Source organism: Perognathus longimembris, chromosome 18, assembly GCF_023159225.1.
Source record: "Perognathus longimembris pacificus isolate PPM17 chromosome 18, ASM2315922v1, whole genome shotgun sequence".
NCBI lineage: Eukaryota > Metazoa > Chordata > Mammalia > Rodentia > Heteromyidae > Perognathus > Perognathus longimembris.
The window spans coordinates 2,588,414-2,613,037 of NC_063178.1; the positions used below are offsets into that span (position 1 = coordinate 2,588,414).

Sequence of the window (24,624 nt, forward strand, 5' to 3'; positions counted from 1 at the left end):
GTGGTTGTGAGTAGAATGGAGTCTAAGGAGTGACTGAGCCGTCGCTGTGTTATGTGGTCCAGGGCAAAGTGGCTGAAGGAGCCGAACCCGGAGGCGGAGGAGCTGTTCCGCATGGTGGCCGACGTCTTCATCTATTGGTCCAAGTCCCACGTAGGTGGAAGCACGGTGACAGTCTATTGTTTGATGTGCCCGTCCCCATGGTAACCGTCTGAGACAATGTTCTGCCACGTGTTCAGTCCTCAGCACCAAATATGTGTGTAGGTCTCTACGCACGTACGCATATTTATAGATTCACGATCTGGGGGAAATTATTTTAGATCTTCCACAGATAATGAGTGTCCCTGGGAAGATGGAAGTATACACGTTATAAAAAAAAACCGTTGTATTCTACGTTTTCTCGGTGTTTGATAGTGTGTTAGGCAGACTCTTTAGATGTAGACAACAAGTACTGTTGATGATTCTGTTATTAAAGGAGCACTTGCTGGGAAAATGCTCTGCCATTGACTACATATTACTATGTAGCGTCCAGGCTTGGCCTTGGGCTCACTGTACCTCAGACTGGCCCCCAACTGGTGGAGATTCTCCCAGCTCTCCCTCCCCCATGTGGAGAGAACAGGCATGCATTGCCCTGCCCGGAAGAGGACTTCGTTCCCTGTGCATCCTATTTCAACGAGATGCATTAGACTATCCTGGGTGTTTCAGAGGAAAAATTAATTGTAGAAGGCATTGATGAAGTCAGCTCAGCTTCACCTGCCATAGAACAGAGACAGATTGGCTTTTTTTTTTTTTTTTGGCCAGTCCTGGGCCTTGGACTCAGGGCCTGAGCACTGTCCCTGGCTTCTTCCCGCTCAAGGCTAGCACTCTGCCACTTGAGCCATAGCGCCGCTTCTGGCCGTTTTCTGTATATGTGGTGCTGGGGAATCGAACCTAGGGCCTCGTGTATCCGAGGCAGGCACTCTTGCCACTAGGCTATATCCCCGGCCCAGATTGGCTTTTTTAATCCTTATTTCTCTGTTGGGTTATTCTTCCTTGTAATGGCTAGTGGGCAGAGAGGACGAGCCTAGGAATAAATCACCTAAGAAAATGGAAAACTGGCTTGTTTTGTTTTCCTTGTGAGAGTGACAACACCTAACTCCATCAAGTGCTAGAACACTAGCAAAGCTTCTTGGAATGTGTATGGAGGGCAAGAGTTTGGAGCAAAGCATATTTCTTATAATTAGTAGGTTTTTCAGATGAATGTCTAGGAATAAGTTCAAGAACAGAAGTCCATATTTTTGATGTCCATTTTCGCGTGTGAATACAAAGTGAACAAAGAGATGCCACAGCGTAGGTGAGCTCTCTCTCAGTATCGACACTGGCATCACACACAGGTGTGGACATGGTAGCGCTCAGTACAGACACTGCTGCACTGGTGCTGGAGCGCTCATTTTTACCTGGTGATTTGGTGTCGTGAATCTTCCCGCACCTTGCTGTTGTGTCTCGGGAGGAAATGTTTGCACACGTAGGTTTTAGATACGCAGACACTCAACACACAGCGATTCTTTCTTGGCTAGTCTTATGTCGCACGCAGGTCAGTGCCTGTCTCGGAAGAAGCTCCTGGCCCTGTGTGATCTCGACTCATGTGACCCCCCTCATCTGCCTGGCTTTCACTGACATTTCCTTTCTCTCTCTCTCTCTCTCTCTCTCTCTCGGTAGAATTTCAAAAGAGAAGAACAGAACTTCGTCGTGCAGAACGAAATCAACAACATGTCTTTCCTCATTACCGACACCAAATCAAAGATGTCCAAGGTAGGACGCTCGTCCATCCCACCCTTCTGTCAGGCGTTGGGGTATTTTCTGTGTTTGGAATATTAGGGAGTGGAATCCGATCAGTATCATCATAGTCCGGGCCAGTTCCTGTCAGATGTCTGGGGACCGGTTGGAGCTGGGTCTGGTGAGGTGTGCAGATAGAGCGACCAGCAGGGGGCGATCCATACAGCCGAGCCACACTGTGGGCTCTTGTGGCTTCTAGGTGGAGCAGGCTAGGCAGGAGGTACGGGGTTGGGTGGCCTGACTCTTTCTCCCGGTCCCTGGGCCTGGTGGGCATCTCTAGCTGTCTGCTCCCTGGCTCTGCGATGGTTAGGCCTGGAGTGTGTTAGCTTGCTGGACAAGAAGAGTCCTAGTCTCGCGTGTGAGGATCCGTCCAGGCTCCCCGTCCCAGCCATGGTCTGTCCTCCAGGCCGCAGTTTCGGACCAGGAAAGGAAGAAAATGAAGCGCAAGGGGGACCGGTACTCTATGCAGACGTCTCTCATCGTGGCTGCTCTGAAGCGGTTGCTGCCCATCGGCCTCAACGTCTGTGCCCCTGGCGACCAGGAACTCATAGCGCTGGCCAAAACCAGATTCAGCCTGGTAAGTCTGCATACACCCAGGGGTGGCGGTCACTCGCCTTCGCAACCAGGGTGTCCACCCCTTCTGCTGCTTGCTCTTAGCGGAGAGTTAGTTTGCCTTCGATGCTTTATGAAGCCATTTTGTTTTCGTAAGACTCAGGTCCCTGGCTGCCCATTTGGCTTCTGCGCTATCATCTCTGTCATCTCTAGGGTGCATCCAGGAACTAAAGTGGAAGGGCACACATCTCTGGGAGTGGGGGCCAAAGGGGGGTTTTCTGGAACCTTCTATGTAACATTGGCAATGAGAGTCATTGTGGGGGGTGGTTTCTCGGGGTGGTGAGGAGGTAGCTACTGAACCAAGCGTCAGGATTTCAGCTCCCGGGCCTGCTCCATTCCCCCTCGCCATCACTGGCACGATTCCGCAGATGAGGACGCCATCTTTCACAAGGCCCAGGAATCGCTCTTTTCTGTGTGTGCACCTGGGAGGACGTCTGTCCCCACCCTGGTTCCCACGGAGAAGCAGGGCAGCTGCCGTCTGTCTGTCCTGAGTCCGATGTCCGGGATGGAGGGTCTGGAGGGGAGGCTGGGAAACAGCCAGGCACGCAGGCAAAGCCCTGTGGGTGCCGGTGCGTTCCATTCCCAGTGGCCGGTCCTTGTTCTTCCCGCACGGGGGAGGATTTCGTGAGGGGTAGAGTGGCTTTGTAGGAAAGTGGTGGACTTACCTTCTGCCTGAGCCCGGGGAGTTTGCTGCTGGGTGCCGGCCGATAGGCCTCCCTTGTGGTAGAAGCCGCGGTGGCCTTGTGTCAGGGCACAGCGAGGCTGGGAATTTCTCTGAAGGAGAGTGCCCGCGTCTGCGGTCAGGCACACGCCATTTCCAAGGACCTCTGCGTCGCATCGGGCGACTGGGGACAGCTGACATGGTGCCAGCCTCCTTTTAGGTAACGTGTATTTTCTTGACAGAAAGACACCGAGGACGAAGTGCGAGACATCATTCGCAGCAATATTCACTTCCAAGGCAAGGTAAGCCAGATTTTTATCAGAATGCACTTTCCGCGTCTACAGATGACCACATCTCTCTTTATAGTAGCGCTATAAATAATTTTACCTCACCACGGAGGTGATGAAAAATATTTTAGTCGTTATCCTACTTCCAAATTCTTTTGTCTTAAAAATTCAAAACCAAAGTGATTTAAAAAACAACAAACATGGGCTGGGGATATGGGCTAGTGGCAAGAGTGCCTGCCTCGTATACATGAGGCCCTGGGTTCGATTCCCCAGCACCACATATACAGAAAATGGCCAGAAGTGGCGCTGTGGCTCAAGCGGCAGAGTGCTAGCCTTGAGCAAAAGGAAGCCAGGGACAGTGCTCAGGCCCTGAGTCCAAGCCCCAGGACTGGCCAAAAAAAAAAAAAAACAAAAAATCAACAACAACAACAACAAACACATTCTAAAGGTAACAGCCGATCTTTACTTAAAGCAAAGCAGCCTAAATGGCGTACTGTTACATTCTTCGTTCCAGTGGAATGAGCCATAGTCTGAATTCCGTGCTCGTAGGTAACTGTGAGTCTGTGTTATCATCTGTGAAAGAAAACATGCTCGAGTAAGACCGGGGAGAAGACAGAAGTGTTTTGGCACTGTTCCCCTGGTCTCCACCTCATCAGAGAGCCGTGGTGTCCCCTTCGCTTGCTTAGGGAATGAGTCCCAGTCACCCAAAAGTAGATGACTGCTATCTGACAATAACTTACATTTCTTTTGAGTAGCCCTTATTGCAATGGCAAACTTGGTGTAAATGTCTATCTTCCTTAACGAATAAGGTTTCGACCTTCTCACCATTGATCAAGATATACTGCATTCACAAGCCACTTGTTAAATGGCAACTTACTTGTACAACTGCTTAATGATAATTATTAATAATAATAATAATAAATGAAAATGCCCTGTAAAAATAGACGAATAAGATTCAAGATCACAAGGGCCTTCCTTACCTGTCGTCTTCACTGTATAGGGGCTTTGTTATTTTCTTTCCACATTTTGTTGGTATACATCGTGGAGTGATGACCGAGGTTAAGTAAATTACCCACTTGCCCACATGGTTACACGAATTACATAGATGGAAAGCGCACCGGGAATTTAGAAGTTTCCGGCGTACAGTGGTGTAGCAGCAGCTGTGGCCATCGTGGCCCCCGTCGAACCCCTGAACTTCCAGCGTCGCGATGTCAGCAGATATCTTGACTGTGTTGGGCTTCGTGAGGCATTGCAGATTGCTGGTCACTTTCCATCCCCGCCTTGTGCTCTACGCCCTCCTCCTTGTCCTGCAGCTGGAGGACCCTGCTATCCGGTGGCAGATGGCGCTTTACAAAGACTTGCCCAACAGGACCGAGGTCGCCTCGGATCCAGAGAGGACGGTGGAGAGAGTGCTGGATATCGCAAACGTGCTTTTCCACCTTGAGCAGGTGAGCTTCCGCGCATTCAGTCAGATTTGCATCGGCCGCATACCTGACTTCCAGAGAGGGCCTAAGTCAATTTTTAAACAATGGGCCCCCAAACACAGATGTTCAGCATATCAATTATAAAGAATATGCAATTGAAGGCTATCTAGTAGTTAATAAACACAATTTCCAAGCTTAACATTTTGGAGTGGTTGCATACAGAATATATTGTTCTATTATCTTTTTCAAAAATTCTTAAAATCCCACTGATTAAAATTACAGAATTCTGAAACTTCTAGGCATGATAATTGTGTGTTATGCCTGATTTTATTTTATTTTTCTTCCTGTTTCCTGTTTTTTTTTTGGCCAGTCCTGGGCCTTGGACTCAGGGCCTGAGCACTGTCCCTGGTTTCTTCCGGCTCAAGGCTAGCACTGTGCCATTTGAGCCACAGCGCCGCTTCTGGCCGTTTTCTGTATATGTGGTGCTGGGGAATCGAACCTAGGGCCTCATGTATCCGAGGCAGGCACTCTTGCCACTAGGCTATATCCCCAGCCCCCTGTTTTTTATATATATTTTTTATTATCAAACTGAATTACAGAGAGGTTACAGTTTCATACGTTAGGCATTGGATACATTTCTTGTACTGTTTGTTACCTCGTCCCTCACTCCCCCCTCCCCCTCCCCCATGCCTGATTTTTTTTTTTTGGCCAGTCCTGGGCCTTGGACTCAGGGCCTGAGCACTGTTCCTGGCTTCTTCCCGCTCAAGGCTAGCACTCTGCCACGTGAGCCACAGCACCGCTTCTGGCCGTTTTTTCTGTATATGTGGTGCTGGGGAATCGAACCTAGGGCCTCGTGTATCCGAGGCAGGCACTCTTGCCACTAGGCTATATCCCCAGCCCCCTATGCCTGATTTTAAACATTGTCTGCTCATATAGTTTTTCTTGCCATTTGTAAACATCCACGAGAGTCTGTCTTTCCCTGGTGTTGTATTTTAAGGGCTTTTTTTCCCTTTTGTTGCTTGTTCAACCTGCCCTTTCATTAGAGATAGTTTGAGAGATTTCTCTCCAAGATCAGAAATAAAATTCTATGTAGGGAAGAGTAACATGTGGATATTAGAAAGCCACATGAGAAAAAAAGAAACATTTGCTTAATAATTTCTCAACTGTCTATTATCTTATTGTATGAATGTTTTAGTTGCTTTTTCTTCCCTTTGCTCAAGAGTTTTGGAAACTCTTGGGTAACCCTTGGAGCATCCTCCACGGGCGGCCGTATTTCCGGTGAGCTCCTCTGGCTCAGGTAGGGTGTGTGTGTGCATCACAGAAGTCGTAGCAACACTTTCTTCTTCCCATGGGGCTGACACAGAAGGAGGGGTCCGTGGCCCCCACCAAGGCGAGTTGCTACCCAGCCCTCTCTTGCAATGCTTGCCTGGCCAAGCTATTTCTTATGGAACATGATATGCCTGACGCCGGCGTGAGTGTTTTACCACCTAAGTGTTCCAAAGAATGAATTTTCACTTTGCATCTGCTTTAGCCATGGCTGGATACATTGTCGCGGCAATCTTGGGCATTTTGATGTGTACTCTCTGTTGACCTAAACTTCCACTCCTGCCTTCAGTTGGTTCAGGAACATAAAGATGCTGTTTCATGTAGTATCTTTTGATTTTTTTTTTTTTTTGGCCAGTCCTGGGCCTTGGACTCAGGGCCTGAGCACTGTCCCTGGCTTCTTTTTGCTCAAGGCTAGCACTCTGCCGCTTGAGCCACAGCGCCACTTCTGGCCATTTTCTATATATATGGTGCTGGGGAATCGAACCCAGGGCCTCATGTATGCGAGGCAAGCACTCTACCACTAGGCCATATTCCCAGCCCCTTGCATTTTTCTTTCTTCCATTTCCCCAAATGCTAATAGCTTGTTATTGCCATGTAATTTATGATCGCGATCCTTGGCACTGGGCCCTACCGCTTGCGACATGTCGTGGCCTCGTGCAGGGCCTTGGGGCTCGGTGCTGTCCTGTGACTAGTTCCCCAACACTTTCATGACAAGTGAAACACAGATGATCCTCAGCAAGTAAAAAGACTTAAGGTAGGGAAGCTTTAAGGCGAACACAAGATTGTGGAGTTCCGTTTCCAAAATTATACACACAACTTAGGTACAACTGATAAACAAAATTATGTATCTGTATACAATGTTTTGTTTAGAAATGAATAATCAGAGACAGGAGCAGCAGGAAGAAAAAAGTAAATTGATATGGGCATTTATTAAAATATTTTATTGATGCTGTGGAGGACAAAAGGTTACAGGAATAAATGGTGTTTACTTATAGAACTAAGTACCTTGTTAAAGTCTCTAAGCAATATAGTCCAGACAAGTCTCAGTGTTATTTTTTTTCAAGGCATTGTTGTCATTAATATTTTGGTGCTTTAGTGCAAAGGATAATAAACTCAATTTTACATTTTTGGCTAATGTAACATTTTTATTTCTTCCAGAGATCTAAAAATACTGGCCGTGGCTATTACAGTCTGGGAAGTACAGTGTTCAGTTGCCTAGCAATTACTAATTAATTTAGACTCCCTTATTGGGACTCTTTCTTCCTAATACTTATTATCATTAATCTCTGTTTTCTCTTTAAAGTTCCAGTCACCACCTGTTAAAATCAGTAGCCTGCTTTTGTTATGTCCTATAACTTAAAATCATCATTCATCCTTATCTAACTCAGTAGTTGTTGGTTTGTGCATTCTTATAAAACAAAATCCCTCTACTCACTCCTGATACCTTGTATGCCAAGTCTTGTCATCTCCTTAGAGGAAGGGGAGTTTCCACTGACTCTTGGTACTTGCTACTTCAGTGTGTGTGATGAAATTATCCCCAGTGAGTATGTAAGTCTGTAAGCATTGCTTGCTTAACTCCTTGCGCAGGAAAACGTTTAACAGCTCTGAAAAGGCTGGGGCAGTAGCCCATATCTGTAATCCTGGCTAATCCTAGGAGGCAGAGCTTAGGAGGATTGTGGTTTGGCACGGTCTGGGCAAACGCACAAACAAAAATCATGAGCCTCCATCTAAGCAGAAAAAGCTGGTAGCGGCGAGTGTGCTCGTCATTCCATCTGTCCATCTCTGTTAGGAAGTGTAAATAGTAGGATCATGGTTCAGGCTGGCCCAGGCAAAAAAAATAATGAGCCTCTATCTAAAAGGTAACCGGAGCCCCAAATGGTTTGGAGGCATGGCTCAGTGGTAAAGCGCCAGCCTAAAAATTACAGAGCCCCGTGAAAAGAAAGAAAACCAAAAGATCCTAAGGGAACGTGGCTCTCTACAGAATGCCTTTCCCTCTGATGTTAGAGATGACAAAGCTTATGAAGTACGCTCTTTCCAAACTATGAAACTGTTACTAAATACACGGCGGGACATTTGAAGCAATCCCACGTTTCGCTGTGGGGAACTTAGGTTAGAGCCTTTACCCAAATGAGTTAAGGTCCCAGGTACAGCTGTCTGATGCTGCGTCCTGAAGGCGAGCTCGGGTACCATCTGTACGTGTCTGTGCTGTTTCATTCCAGGTGGAGCATCCTCAGAGATCTAAGAAAGCTGTGTGGCACAAGCTCCTGTCTAAGCAGAGGAAAAGGGCCGTGGTGGCCTGCTTTCGGATGGCTCCCTTGTACAACCTGCCAAGGTCAGAACACTCAGTGCCTCAGTAACAAAGGATGGGGATTTCCCACTGAGTAGTAGGCGAGCAACAAACTCACAGTGTGTGTGTGTGTCCAAACACAGTGGAGTAGTCCAAGCAAAGATGGGAGAGGTTGATTGGTTGTTTTCACAGTACTTCACTTTGCTGTCCGTGCTGGTCTTTTTTTTTTTTCCAGAGGACTGAGGTCCGCAGTGTAACTGCTAAAGGACATCCACTGAGGAGGAGTTCGGTGCAAGGGCGTGTAGTGTTTAGGAATGCCTGCTGCCTCGATTTCAGCCCGTGCATCCCCGTTTCTGTACTGTACCACGTCGGTCAGGTTATTTGCGGCAGGCACTCTGTTTATGGGGCAAGCACTCTACCACTAGGCCATAGTCCCAGCCCCAGGTTACATATATGTATATGTGTGTGTGCGTGTGTGCGCGTGCGCGCGCGTGCACGCATTGGAGGAAGAGGGCTGGAGCAAGCCCGACTCACGGGAAAATGAGGTAAATGAGGAATGGGTCCGATGGATCCATCACCTTCTCTCATGGGTCTAGATGACACACCTATGGATGGGGAAGCGATACTGATTGCGCATGTACTCCTATTTTGGATACGCCTGTTCATCTGAGGATAAGCCACAGACACCTCTGTCAGTTCCTTACCTTAGTTTCATGTGTTTATATTTGTCAGTACCTCGGACAGAGAACCGTCCATTGTCCTTGAGTCACTGAACAAAGGTTACACAAAACCAAACAAAAACGCAAAACCGAGATAAGCTGACTAAAGGTCACCCTTTGCACTTTCGCTGAGCTAGGAAAATCCTGACCATCGGGCTCCGTGCACCGAGTCTCAAATGCATTGTCTTCTGCCTCAAACTCTGCGCTGCTTCCGTGCTCTCGGAATCCAATTATGGCTCACCGTGTGGTCCAAGAGAACGCGAGCCCTCAAGCCCCGCGCTCCTTCCTCTCCTCTTGTGCAGTCCTTCTCCAAGTCGCATTCGTTTTCTAATGATGTGTTGCACATCACGACTCTTCCCGTGGCTGCCGCTTCTCGTTATCTGTCCTAGTGTCGCGTCCAGGGATGGCAGTCGGTTCTGAGCAGGCTCTAAGACCCACAGAGCTTGCTACCCCGCTCCTGCCTGATGTTTGGTGAAACACGTCCTCCCGAAACATCCATTTCTGAACCTTATTGCAGTCATAATTTTTTTTTTTTAACCAGGGCCCAGCTGGTCTGCTGCCTACAGCAGTGCTGGAAATTCTAGAATTTATAGTGATTTCTAGAGGTGACAGCTATGTTGTTAGTCCTTCTTCTATTTTCAGTGCCCTTGGTTCACCTGTCTAACCATGATGTCTTGGGACTCCTTGGCCCCCTTAAGTTATTCGTAATCTCGGCTCCCTGTGCCACCAGGGGCTTCCATTGGTCACCTCCACTACTTCCTTATGATAATCTTTGTTTATTAAGGAATTCTCTCATCCTTCCTTCTATTCTTCTAGATTTTTCTTGATCACTTCCTTCATAGGTAGCTATTGGTTATCAGGGTTCCAGTGTTGAGTTTTTGTACAACCCCATCAAGTTCACTGAATGCATTTTGCTTTGGATCTCAAGGCCTGTCTCTATCATCCCTTTGAATGCAGACCAGTCCTTCTATCACCATTTACTACACTGCTTACCAAGAGCCACTTTGTGTAGAAATAGCTGCTAGAGTTACTAATCTATCCAGCATTCTTTATATTTCATTTTGATCCGGTGTAAATAAAATACACATGGGATTTTGCAAATGACAACAATGAAAGGCGGATAACTTGACCAATGTTACAAGGCACAGAAACGACCAAGTTGGGATTTTTAAATGCAAGTCAAGTGATTTGCGAACCCTAGCTGACTGTATTACAAAGGGGCTACCTTTGAAGAGAAACACCAAGAATGACAAGCTTGTTGTTATTCTATTTCATTTCGAATATATGGGAAACCTACTAATCAAGTACTACTGAACCCCCTTTTCAATTTACTTTTTCAAAAAAAAATAAAAGTTGTGTTTGAAATTGTGTTCTCCCTCAGGCACCGGGCCGTCAATCTCTTTCTCCAGGGATACGAAAAGTCGTGGATCGAGACAGAAGAGCATTACTTTGAAGATAAACTGATTGAAGATTTAGCCGTACGTTTTCAGTGCTGTTCTAAGTGGAGGAGGGTTTGGGCTCGGTGAAACAAGGCCAGGGTAAAGAGTTTTCAAAGAGTATCTGTGCATTATATTGGTCTTAAGACACTTTTCTTTTTTTAAATCACAGTTGGTACTTTTCAGTGTTCGCGGAAAAAGCTTCCTTCTTTTATCTAAAACATCTCAGCAATGTGAAATGGTTCAGACCCAAAATACAAATATATTATTAATTAAATGCGCATGGGTGGTTCGTTTTAAACTCTTTTTGCCAAGCTCCACCCCAAAGATCAGGATAAAGTTCTAAAAAAAAAAATCAAACTCCAAAGAAACTAAAGATTAATGGAAAGTTGCTGGTTTACCGATAAAAGCCATCTTTCAAAAAAAATGATGAGCATAGATTGCCATGGAATTTTTTAGTGTAGTCAGAGGCTTTGGTGAGTCTTTGCCTCTGTCATCGACTTGTGACAGTTCACACCTGGGAGTCCAGCGCTGGGAACATCTAGGTAGGCTTGCAGTCCAATAAAAAGTCAGGATCCAATTAATTGGTTCTCCAGAAAAGAATAATTTTCCTCATTGTTGAAGCCTCATCCCACCGTACGGTTTGGTTGTTTTAAAAGTTAGTGAAGATCGGAGAAAAACGAAGCCATTTCAAACATTAGCTCCTGCTGTATCCTTTGCTTGTCTTTGTAAAGGCGACAGACATATTTTATCTGGTAAGCAGCTATGTCTATGCGAACACAACTTTCGTACTTAGAGTTAACTGAAAAATTTTAAATAAACTTAACGTTCCCTAAAGCTGAAACTTGCATACCAAATGTGCGTTTAGTCATGATCTGCTCGTGAAATGACAGGTGGGAAACTTTTATTTCTGAAGGTCATCCTTGCCTGTGATAACTCTTTGTTAGATGACAAAATACCACTGTTCCAAGCTACCGAGTTTTAAAATTGGTAACGCGATGCCATATATATTTATATTATATATAGTATTATATGTAACATCTCTATGTGCCTTATATATGTCATGCATCTGTAAACGCATGTATATCTATTTGCCCATCGTATAGGGGACCCATCCTGCAACTGAAAAAGGAGGGGTTTTCGTTCACTCTCTACCCCTGACGTTGAGCGGACATTTCTTTTTTAAGTGACACCGTTTACTCACTGGGCTTTTTGTTTTCTTTTCTAGAAACCTGGGGCTGAGCCCCCCGAGGAGGATGAAGGCATGAAGAGAGTCGACCCCCTGCACCAGCTCATCCTTCTGTTCAGCCGCACGGCTTTGACCGAGAAATGGTATGGCTGGGAGGGTGCCCAGGAGCCGGGCGGGACAGACACAGAACTCCTCCCGGGGACCTGTGTGGTTCATCTCGTTCCTGTCAGGAGGGAGCATCGTGTTGGCAGACACGGGCCCTGGTCCACACTCCTGAGCCCAGCCATTCCCTGTCTGGGTGTGTCCCCCCCTCCCATCTACATTATGAGTTCTTTGTGATAGGCTGATGTAGTTGATTCGCATTTTGTTTTCAATGAGAGGCCTTCTCTCTTTATCATAGAAGCCCTTATAAACAAAGGAAAAAGAACCCAAATCCAAATTTGGTGTCCAAATGCGTAGAGAGGGAGGTCAATGGTGTCTCCATTTGAGTGGGTCGTAGGAAGCTCTTAGGGGGCGTGAGTAAATTGTCACCCCAACTCAAAAGACCTCTCAGCCCTGAGATCTGGTTTAAGGATATCTTTCTTGCTTCCCACATTGTTCGTTATTCCAGTTCATTAGAGACAGGAAGGGAAGACTTCTGCAGATGTAATTTAAAAAAAAAAAATGCATCTGAGTCCTAGTTCTGGCTCACTACAGGGGACACTGCAAAAATGGTCTCTCTGTACGTGGGAAGGTTCTAGAACCTTGATCTCCTTCACCAATTTATGCAAGAAGGCTGACGTTCCTCAGGTCTTCACCCTCTCTCAGAACCAGGGAGATCATTGAATTGTCAGCCCATCTCCACATGTGCCCCCTCAGAAGTCCTGAAGAATTCCCCTGGTCTCTGCTTGTCATAACAAAGACCTTTCTCCCTCTTAGCGAATGGGTCCATCTTCCCACTGTCCTGTTCTCTCTCTCTCTCTCTTTCTCTCTCATTGTTTCTCAACTAACAAAACCATCTCATCCCTAAGCATAGAGCAACTCTGTCTGGCAATGTCAAGAGAGAAGGTATTTGTCATAAGTAATTTCTTTTCTCATAGCCAAAGTGTTAAACTTTTAAGATGGCATTACACATTTTTGTTGTTTTTTTTTTATGGAAAACTTACCCCCCCCCGATATTTTAATAGTTGTCATACATCTTTACCAAGAAAATACTAAGCATATTTTATCTTGTATTAATTAAGAGTCGACAGTTTGATCATCTTGTTTTTTTTTTCTCACTGTATAAACATCATGATTTGGAGTCTGCCCACCCAGCGATAACTGTTACTTCTGCCATGCAAAGCTCCTTTGTGGTTTAAAGTTTCTTGTCTCAAACCTTGTAGCGTGAAGAGAATTAATGTTTTTACATGTGTGTGTAAATCAATAGAACGTTTCTTTTCTAAGACTCGAAGATCTCTTCTGGGAGGTAAGGAGTAGCCCATGTTTAGGAGCTCCGAGAGCTTTGATTATTTCTGACTTGATATTTGTGAAGGAATGTTTCCTAAGTTTTGTGCTCATTTAAGGGTGAAAGGGCAAACTTGTTCAAAAACATGAGAAATGTTTTAGGCAATGACCGATAGACTAACCACACGTGACTAGACTTCTGCATAAATAATGTTCTCTTCTCTTGCTTTCCATAGCAAACTGGAGGAAGATTATTTATATATGGCTTATGCGGATATTATGGCAAAGGTAAATATATATCTTCCCCGATTTTAATGTTTAATAAGGAGAGATTGCTTTCTTTTGGCAAAGTATAAGAAACAATATACTTGGGGCTTCAAACCAAAGGTTATTACTTCTTAGCAACATAAGGCCCATGAGTTTTCCGTTCTCCACTTTTTTCAAGTTATAAACCAATTGGTGCTGTCTGTGTGCCGTATCTAGTCTGTGTGTTTAAACGGTGCTGACGAAAATGACTACCAACCACTTGGGATGAGAAATTGATAGAAAGCATCTGTATGTGTGTGGAATAAATAATTATTTCCTCCTTTCCACTGGATCACATTTGCGTCTTCTTTCATTTCTTCTCCCCCACATATCAGAGTTGTCACGATGAGGAAGACGATGATGGCGAAGAGGAAGTGAAGAGCTTTGAAGTAAGATGGATCTTTCCAGAATGGCTTTCCTTTATTTTGAAACATTGGTTCATAGCTTATAAGTGACCTTTATGTTTCTTGCTTCATGGCTTACTGCAGCTGATTGTGTTAAGGAACTGCATGTCAGAGCTGGATGGACAAACCCGAGGCCTAACATTGCTGAAGTTAGGACAAAGAAGCCCAGAGTCAAGGAATCCCACATGCTCAGAATGGGCACTCCCGAGAACCTGCGATGGGATGAGGCTGCTTCCAATGGCTCCCATCTCAGCAATGTTATGGGCTCTTAATTTCCAACCGACTGTGTGTGGAAAATACTGGTTTAATAAGAGTACCACGACCTCAAGTTTTTCGTGATAGCTTTGGTTGGACATTTTTCCACCCCCCCCCCCCCGAATTGAAGTCTTAAAGTTCTGGCCATGTAACTTCTGCCCAATGAGATCACTCATTCCATGCGTGTACGTAGGTGATTGCACATGGCCGTTGGCTTGCATGAGGTAGAAGATGTGTATTCCGAGGACTCCATTCTGTTTGATGATCATTGTCCTCAAGCATTCTGAGCTTTTAAATAACTCATGTGATTTGAGATGCTGCTTAATGTTGACTGGCTGAGAGAAAAGTTAGTATTACCTTCCCCTTTGCTTATAATATACTTTCAGGGTTGTCTCTTTTTTTTTTTTAAATGAGAGTAGTTATTTCCACTTACTTATTGGTTGTTCTTTATTTTTTTTTAAATTTTCAAAAAGAAGTTGAGGGGAAGGAAATAAGAGATTAGACTATTTTCTTCCTAAGACTTGACACACCTAGACTTTGAGCTAGAAGTCTGGAACTCTGTCAGTAGCCAGCAAAGTCTTTAAATCACGGTAGACCCCCACACCACATAGCCAAGGAGTAGCTGGGAAGTGGTCAGATCCACGTCCAGGAGCAATTTATACAAGCACCTCTGCAAGCATGGAAGTTAGCATAGCGGAAACGATCCAAGCAAAACCGACTTGAGGATAACCCGTGGCCACTGCTGGCTGGGAGGAAATGCCATACCCTTCATGTCCCACGATTCTGTAATCTCCTCTACCGTATGTGCCCTCCAGCCTCAAGTCCATCTGTGCAGTGGGGAGGCAGGCGGCTTGAGAAGGATTAGCGAGCAACCAAGAGTACTGTTTTCCTGACATGCGCACCATGTATGGTCTTACCGGTGGTCTGTAGAGCAGTTGTTGATTGCTGTTTTGCTTCTTGTCCTCACCCTTCCTTTAAGGTCACAGGATCACACCGCAGCAAGGTAAACCCACGTGTGTGTGTGTACGTGTCTGGGTCTGAGTTCTACTTTCCTTGTCACTTTGGCCTTTGTTAGACCCAACGTCTTGGGACTCTTTTGTGACCAAAGGTCTTGAACATTCTGCCCATGAGTCTGTTAGTTCCAATGCAATTGGTCTCCTTCTTTGGTGTGTTCTTCTTGCAATCTGCACGACTCATGCTTTGTGGTGTTGTCCCCCGACTGAACATCGAGCTGCCTACAGAGCTGGAGCAAAGCCCTTTAGGGGGTGGAACTTCCGCCAAGGCCTGCTCAGTGCCACCTGGGTTCAAGTCCCCCTGGGTTTTTTTTAAAAATTTTTATTTTTCATTTTGTTTTGATTTTAATCCATCTCTTTACTCGAAAACAAGACTTTTTCATTGTGGCCTTAGTTCTTTAGTGCCTGGGAACTTACAGGTTATAATTTCAATATTTATTCTGGCCATTCTTTAAAGGAAAGAACTAGGTGATGATTTCTCTCTCCTAGTATTTTAAATATTTGCCCTGGAAAGTTGCTAAGGGAAAACACCTAAGAAGATATTCTTTTCTGGAATTGATTATATGATACCAATCAAACCTTGGGAAAATTTAACCATATGATTGAATTCTCTTCTGATAAGTTTAGAGACCTTCCAGATGAGATGTCTTGGTGTTTGACATACTTTATATCCAATAGTGACATTTACAAGTCAATTATAATGAACCTAAAAGAGTATCTGGCAGTTTTAATAACTCTTGTAGCAAATTATGTTAATTAAGTTTGAAAAAAACCCAAAGTATGTGGCAAATGAATTTTATCTCCGTAGGCAGGTGATTTCCTACTATTTGCTGTAGCTCCTGCTGAAACTCTTTGTATTCAGCAAAGACAGTGAGGAGAGTAAATAAACTAAGAAATGTGATGTAATTAAGAAATTTCCCACAAGGACTATAGCAATCTTCAGGAAACCTGGAAAAGAGGAATTTGGGGCTAACATGTTAAGTGTTTGCCAACTCTTCCTTCTTATATCACATTTATGTTATATGCTCACGCTACAATTTCAGATTTATCTTGATAATCTGCTTCTTCATTTTATCTATAATATAACCTAAACATACTTTCCCTTCCACTACTTATTCAATAGCTTGGTTATGTATGTAGCTAATTATTCTTTCGATTTATGGCTACTCCTTTGTAAAAACCATAAAAAGGACTGTTATATCTTACAAAGAGGCCAACACTAGTTGAAAGAGTACCTGAAAAGATAACCTTTTGTAGTTAAGTGCTTTATTTAGCTTTTGAATTTTTCATAAGCCAAAGCAAAGATGAGTAAGAATAACAAAAAATAATAAGTTGAGTAAGTTCATTTTGTGAGCTAATGAAGTTGCTTGTTTTTTTTTCTAACTGAGATCCTCAAAGAGCCTTGGTACCAGATTGGACCATATATTTAAACTGTGGTTTCTGAGACTATGTGGAAATGTTCTTCAGAAAGTTGCTTTTCCTATTGATCTTGCAAAAAAAAAAAACCCTCCCTGAAGCTCTGACTGTCAGTGGTGATAATCAGTAAAACCATTTCTGTGAATATGAAATACTATAATACCCACTTATGACTCCCTGTAAAGGCTACATTAATGATAGTGGAACTCAGGTACATGAGAAGCGTGGGCCTCTGGGTTTTCTTCTAGTTCATCTTTCTCACGTGATGAAGCAAGCAGCATCTTCCTTTGGCAAATGCCAAACTTTCTAACTGAGCAGTAAATCCCTGAAGTTCTCTCTATATGTACTTTGGATTAAGGACAATTTCTCTGTCTCAAATACTACATCTGCCTATGGCAGAATTGGCATTTTGTAATAAAACAAAGAGGTCTGGCATATTATATCCTGAATGATGTAATGACAATCACATCAGGCCTGCTACAGCACGTGGACTGATGGTCTCCTAATTTAAAGCTGCTATCTCCAGGGCTCATATTAACACTAACCCAGGATTAGCTAGGTTTTGTCTAGCCCTCCAGTGTTTTAATTTTAAGAATTCCATTTTTTTTTTGGCCAGTCCCAAAGAATAAATTGACGATAAGAAAGACGTACCGTCCCTGATCAGCACATAGTTTGAACTTTGAGTAGGTGTGGATAGGCAAATAGAACCTGTACAGACTTAGAAATTGAGTATATGACTGTGGATTTAAAATACCAAACTCACTATGCCTCTTGTCAGGAAAATTAATTCTTAGGTCTCACTGCTGAAGCTAGCTGCATCCGCAGTATGGAAAGGCGAGGGGAGGAAGGGGAAAGGAGCTCTGCGGGCCGCACAGGACCGCTCTGAGCTGCCGTGCGCATTGGGACAGGTGAAATCGCCGGCCTCCGATGCTCACCGCGTGTATCGGCCCAGGTTTTAGAGGACACAGGACGGACGCTTATGCGCAAATGGTTGGTTGAGATGAAGGGTGTCACGGACCCGGGAAGGCAGGTGTTAGGGGAGCGAGGGAGCCGCCAGGCTGAGAAGTGGAGTGCTCCCGCCAGCCACGGACGCCCCCTGGTTGCCCGGCTGGTTGTGTGGAACGAGCACACCCCAGCTCGTGTGGGTCCCTAGGATTCCTTCTCACGCTCCCCACGGATCGTGGCAGGCTCTAACCCGTCAGCGGGGGGCCTCCTGGCGGCGTGGGCCCGGCGGGAGCGGCTGCCTCTCCCAGCCCCGCCTCGGCAGAGGCCTGCGCTAGGGCCATCCCCGTTCGGGAGCAAGGCCCGGGGAGCGGACCCAGAAGGCAGGGGGCGAGTCGGGGGAGCCCTCGAGGAGCAGCTACACCCCGGCGAGCCCAGCCCTCCTCCTCAGGGGCGTCCCGTGCGGAGCCGAGTTCTCAGTGGGCGTTCATGCCGTCAGGAAAAGCTGTGCCATGCCGGGAAGGAAAGGAAAGGCGTGATGTGCCCGCAAGTTCCCCCGGGCAGCCCCTGGGAGGGGTGCAGAGGGACAGCCAGCAAGCGGGCCTCGCCGGCCAGTGCGAAGGACGCCGTGGTCCCGTGGCCCTTCTCGCTTTCTAGAGCAGTATTTCCTACTTTCTTTTTTTCATGATAAACCTTAGAACAATGTCTAACGAGAAGAATTCACCCACTCCACACTGCACCCACCCCACGGCTTTCCAGTGCTGACCCGAGCTCTGCCATCCTGCCCTCCCTACCCCCCCGACTCCCGGCTGCACGCACAAGGGCTGGTCACGTGCCCCGTCCACGCCAGCGTCCCTCCTCGAGGGGCAGCTAGATCACCCCTCCTCTGGGAGCCCCGACGGTGTCCCCGCCCCTCCCTGAACCATCAGCGCGCTGGGCCTCTTCAGTCGGCTTGCACGGCAGGTGGATTCCGGCCGTAGAGAGCTCGCTAGAGTGTTCGGCGTCCGGGAGGTTCTGGCGGACCCCCGAGCCCGTCCCCCGGCTGTCGGGCACCAATGGCAGTTGTTGGGTTTTGTCCTTACCATTGGGTGCCACTGACTCCTGTCTCTTCCTTCTCTCACGGGCTTCCTTGCACGCATCACGCAGATCGCCCTGTGCTCAGTGGAAGAACCATTCTTTGACTCCCGGGGCCTCTTTAGTTGGTACAATGCTAGGGAAGTTCCCTAAGTTAATGATATCTTACCGTCTTCGTACTAAGAACCTCTTTCACAAAAGGAGTTGGTTCAGCTGTAAGCATGCCATTTGTAAAAATTTAAAGCTCTGGCAATGGAAGAAAAAGAAAAGATGGTTGGGTCTAAAAGGAAGAAACAATTAGAGCTGAATGGATTTTAAGCAAGAGCTAAAGAGCGAACGGAAGGGGTTGGGGGGGGGGTCTTTTCATTTCTCCCAGCACCGTGTTGTAATGACCGTATGGTTTTGTGTGTCTGTGTGGTTCTGTTTCCGTTTCGTTTTTGACTTCTCAGGAAGAGGTTTAAACATGAAGGCAAATCTCTTAGATGTTAGCATGGCTACACACGAAGCACAGCTGCCCATCTGTTTTTCTTTTCTCTGCTTCCATTTAGGCCTATCACCTAATTTAAGAGAAACAATAAAATTGAACCGCAGGACCTATAACGATAGTGTGGAAACAAAAAAAAAACAACCCTGATCAATTTTGTTTTTACAGCACGATATTATCAAAGATTTAAGAAACAAATTTGCCAGCCTCGGCGAGACCTCTCTGGTAACAGCATAACTGTCTGTGTTGGTTGCTTTTGATTTGAAGGTTTCTTTTTTTCTTTCTTTTGATTTTTTTTTCATTTGTTTGAACCCATTTCTCCCCCGCCCCCCTTTCCTTTATTTCTCATATCCCGTAACTTAGCAAGCCTTCATTTTTTAAACCTCTTCCATCTTCCAGTGTCTCTTTTCCGTACGTTGGATGGAAAGTTTGCGGAGCAAAGCTGGCTACCTCTGCTGTAACCCTCGTTCTGCTATGAGGTCCTATGTTTCTGGCCGTTGTGTGTCCGGACATGATGCGGAGTGAGCGTCTCATGTCCCGTAGACTCAGCTTCTCTACCACGCCATCGTGAGGGGGCGCGCTGTCCCAGGGCTCTATGCAACTTCTCCTCTACCACTTGTACTGCTTAGTTCCGTCTCAGTGCTGCCGCCAATGATCCTACCACACCGGAACTTGCTGTGCCTTTATATTTTCCTTTTCTTTTCTTTTTTTTTTTTTTTTGGTTTTTAATTTCTTTATGTTCGCAGTGATAGCTTAAGTGGAAAAGAACCAACTCCAACCATTGCTCTTAGCTGGCCCCATGCAGTATCTTTCGTTACCACCAGAGAATACAAAATATAAAGGCACATTGCTCCTCTTACTCTTTGGCGGGGTGACGGGGGAGACCTGTCTTAATAAGTTTACTACTCGGTGGAAGCCTACATTTTTTTTTTGGTTTGGAAAAATCCACATCAGCTTCTAATTTTGTGTAAACTCCAGATGTCTTACTTGCTGTTTTTGTTTTTTTTGTTTTTCTCTATGATACAGTGATATACTTGCAACTCGAGCCATTTGCTGAGCAGTATCAAGTTATGGCCATGACATAGGAGATTATAAAACAAAAACCTCGACTAACTTATGCACAAAATGTTTCATTTGGAAAGTACAAGTTTCCATGATGAAGTACAAAACTGTGAAACAGGCTTTGGACTAACCAAGCAATTAAAATTGAGAACAATCCATTCAAAAGTTATATCGTGAAAAAAAAATATCGAGGGAAAAGAAAAAAAAAAAGAGCAAACAAACAAACAAAAAAACACCCAAAAAAAGAGTTGAATATGTGATTATCGGTTTGATGACATTGTTGGTGTTGAAATGGTCCATAATGTTGCCATAGAGCCCATACACGGAGAGATGACTAAAACATATGGTCTAGCGATTCTCTGTTGCTGATAGCCACAACATAAACGGTTGGGATTTGTGTTCAGGAAAAAGAAATGGAAAAGCAAAAGCTCCTGTACCAGCAAGCCAGACTGCACGACCGGGGAGCGGCGGAGATGGTTCTGCAGACGATCAGCGCCAGCAAAGGTGAGGGCCGCTCCCGCCCCCTCTGGGGAAGTTGATCATCGATCTGTTGACAGTCGGGGTGCTTTTCATTACTGTCCGTAAGTAGCTGTACCAACGGGTTTCAGTCCAACCGATCCGCTTACGAGCACGGTGCTTCTTGGCCCGTGTCACCCACCCTCCGTCTCCCTCATTTTTCCCAACCTCCTCCCCCTGCCTACAGGGCACGCGATTCGCATGTGCACAGCACAGACGGCGACTGTGTTCGCCCCCCCCTTTCTCTCTCCATTGGTCTGACACCCACTTCCGGGACAACACGTACTTCAGGACCTTCTTCGACCCTCCTCCTTGCAAGCCGTTAGTTCCCCTGGTTCAATCCCACTCGCCTCGGTAGCTCCTGATGTTTCCGTTCATGCCTGTGCCACGTACGGCGTCACACACACCGGCCTTCAGGGTCTCCAGAGTCCAGTGTTGTCGTTTATTTATTTCTTGTCTTCGTGTTTTGGAAGCTCTGCCCTGAATCCACCCTGGTCAGCTGATGACATAAATCAAGGGTTTGCCAGCTTTTTCTGTGAGGGCAGGGACTAATTATCTCTAGCTTCTTGGATCGTGCGCTTTCTGGAGATTAGTTTGGAGTCTTCGTTGTTCCAGTTCTGAGTTCTTCCCAATCAACTGTGTCCTGTCCCGTCCTCCAAGTCTCTGCTGCTTTCATGTTCCTGTAGCAGACAAGAAGAACCATATGGGCTGGGAATATGGCCTAGTGGCAATAGTGCTTGCCTTGTATACATGAAACCCTGGGTTCGATTCCCCAGCACCACATATATAGAAAATGGCCAGAAGGGGCGCTGTGGCTCAAGTGGCAGAGTGCTAGCCTTGAGCAAAAAGAAGCCAGGGACAGTGCTCAGGTCCTGAGTCTAAGGCCCAGGACTGGCCAAAAAAAAAAAAAAGAAGAGCCATATGTCTGTGTTCTGAAAGAACTCAATGGATACAAGCAGGTGCTAGCCATCTTTGACCCTCAGCCCATACATAGTATGTTGACTGTTCATTTTACTGTGTGGCATTTTCAGTGAGTGTGTTTAACAGTTACAATACAAATGTCTTATATCCGTAGCCAGCCTCGGATGAGTTTTCTTGTATTAGTAATATCTTCTTTGTGAATCGATTTTAATAACTTTAACCAAATGGGAAAATAATGTTGATCCTCTGCTAGTGCTAGTCTTCCTAAATTACGAGGATTATTTTTTTATCCTAGTAGGGGAGAATAATATAAAATACAATGTAATGTAATGTATTTTAATGACTTTAACCAAATGGGAAAATAATGTTGATCCTCTGCTAGTGCTAGTCTTCCTAAATTACGAGGATTATTTTTTTATCCTAGTAGGGGAGAATAATATAAAATACAATGTAATGTAATGTATTAACAGAAAACTGTGGCTTCAAATTTTTTACCATGATCATCTGAATAATTTAAACTTGAAAGTTATCATCTCAATAAAGCTCAACTATTAAAGGTGATGAATGAAAAATGGTACTTCCTGAAGGATGGAGAGAAATCTTTATTAAACTTCTGGGTAGCTTCTATTCATTTTGACCCTACTCTAATATACGTGGTTGGTTTGAAGCCTTCATCATTCCAGTTCTGAGTATTTTGCCATAACTCGGTTCTTCCTGTTCCATCCCCCTTTGTCCTCCTGCAGTTTTAGTGATTGAATTAATTGCTTGAAAGTGTTGGTGGCAAGTGTGCCTTGTGCCTGTGCTGGCTTATTTCTGGTGCTCAGGTCTGTAGCGTAGCGGAGGCAATACTGAGGAATTCTGTGTTGTGTGTTTTCCAGGGGACACGGGGCCAATGGTAGCTGCTACTCTGAAACTAGGAATTGCTATCTTAAATGGCGGCAACTCCACAGTGCAACAGGCAAGTGTCTTCCAGCATGCCGGGCAACGCGCTTTTCAACAACAACAACCACAATCCCTAAACCAGGAACAAATAGGGAAAGAACTGTACATTTCTTTGACTTCTATCTAGAATGTGTCTCCATTTCCATTTGCCACCATACTCCACGAGAACATGGGAGGGAAACATAACTATGGGACAGACTTATCTGTGGAAATGTAAACCAAGATAAAAGTAGCTGGACACGTTAGTTGCATATGACCTTTGTTTGGAGGTAGTGTCAAGACTTGCACTTGGGGCCTTGCACTCTCCCTCCTCTTGCTTGCGCATAGCTGGTGTTGAGCCACCTGGGGCTGTACCTCCAGGGTGCCATTTTGCCACCGGTTTTGGCACGTGTGGAGTTGGGGACACAGCCTTCCTGCTCCCTTCATGTTACCTCCTCTTGTTCTTGGGAGCGTGCGGAGGGCCGGCTTTGACGCGCCTGTCGCCATTTCATGACACGAGTGGCCAGAGTCGTCATGCTTCACTCTGGGTAGATGCACCTTTGCTTCCGAATAGAAAGCGCGTCTGGGTCGTGGCGTGTGACAGCCACCAGGACTCCCAGGAGGACAGCAGCCAGGCCCGCGTGGCGTGACCATGTTTCTGTTTGTGTGTGTGTGTAGAAGATGCTGGACTACCTGAAGGAGAAGAAGGACGTGGGATTCTTCCAGAGCCTGGCCGGCCTGATGCAGTCCTGCAGGTGAGACTAGCACCGCGCGCTCCGCACAGAGGCTGCGCGGTTCCGGCCTCACGCGGGCGGTCTGCGCGGGAGGGGCTGCGCTCTGGGGGGAGGGGGAGATGTGTTCTCCTCTCCTTAAAGAGTTAGAGAGCAGAAGAGCGTGTAGAGCAGACATGGTGGGCGAGTTTCTTTGAAGGTGAGAGGAAAGAGGGGAAGGAAGGGAATCAGACTCTCCCTCTCTGAAGAGAGTCTCCCAGGAGGCACCCACGGGGCCGGGTGGGAGGGCGGTCTTCTAGCCCAGGCCCCTCCCCATCTCCTCGCTGGGCTTTACCCGGATCATTTCATGGCCCCGGCTCTTCGCTTTGGTGGAGCAGGCACCCAGAGCATTGTGGGAAGAAGAAGCCTTTTGGCGGGAGCCCCAGCCAGTGTGGAACAAGAGGGGCCACGCGTGTACCCTGCCACCTGTCCCGTCTGCCACCTTCCATCCCTGTCTGCCTAACCGCTCCCCTTTCTCTCCCTCCCAAGGCATCGCGGGCGAGGCGGGGTGCCCTTGCCTTGCTTATTATTAATGCCCTCGTGACCAGCGTGTCCTCAACCAGTCCCTCCCACCCCAGAGACTTCAAGCCTACTCGGTAGTTGGAAAATGAACAGTACATGTCTATCTGTCTGAAGAGGAAGGAAATGAAAAACGTGCTCCTTAACCCACGGATTCGTGGTCCTCGCATTCTATGTCTTAGGACGTTCAGGCTTGTTCAGAGATCCTGCTGCACACTTGAAGGGAATAAGCTGTTCGAGCCGCAGGGCTGTGATTATTATCGTGTCGGCGTTTAGACGCGTTTGCCAATTTGGAAATCCCACCCCAGGCTGGCATCCGCAGACAGAACCTGGGGTTGGGGTCTCACACAGACCATCTTAACGCGGGTCCCCAGGAATGGCCGATGTGTCGTCAGGAGAGTGTGGTCCTGAGCATTGGACTGGGACCATGTTCTCAGCCTATGTTAAATGTCCAGGTCACAAGTGAAGACGTGCTGCGTTTAGCCATTTGCTCTTCTGAATGACGTTCTCCTTTTATCTTGTAGTGTCCTTGACCTAAATGCATTCGAGAGGCAGAACAAAGCGGAAGGCCTGGGCATGGTGACGGAGGAAGGATCAGGTATTCATCCTTACGTCTGGGGGGGCCCCGTCCTCTTTCCTCCCTGAGACGTGTACCCGCCGCCCACATCCTTTCACACAGAGAGACCCAGGGTTGTTTGAAAACGGATCAAATGCCCCTGTGACCCACCTGAGTGTTTATCGTTGGGCACTCCCAAACCAGTGCTCCGTGTCAGTCAGAGATACAGAGATAGCTTTCCGGGCCAGCCTTCCCCTCGCAGTTCTTCCTATCCGCTGGTAGTCATA

The 24,624-nt window shown here is 46.3% G+C and overlaps 1 protein-coding gene across 1 annotated transcript in view; it reads left to right on the plus strand.

The window, feature by feature from the left end:
* The window catches only part of Ryr2 (ryanodine receptor 2), a 285,298-nt gene that overhangs the window by 224,621 nt on the left and 36,053 nt on the right, over positions 1-24,624 (plus strand). The window contains 15 exon segments of the mRNA XM_048367485.1: positions 63-150; positions 1,696-1,788; positions 2,219-2,389; positions 3,328-3,387; positions 4,686-4,820; positions 7,281-7,325; positions 8,342-8,454; positions 10,510-10,606; positions 11,793-11,896; positions 13,415-13,466; positions 13,820-13,873; positions 20,539-20,638; positions 22,450-22,529; positions 23,171-23,247; positions 24,306-24,379. Of these exon segments, the coding sequence (XP_048223442.1) occupies positions 63-150; positions 1,696-1,788; positions 2,219-2,389; positions 3,328-3,387; positions 4,686-4,820; positions 7,281-7,325; positions 8,342-8,454; positions 10,510-10,606; positions 11,793-11,896; positions 13,415-13,466; positions 13,820-13,873; positions 20,539-20,638; positions 22,450-22,529; positions 23,171-23,247; positions 24,306-24,379 (1,343 nt within the window).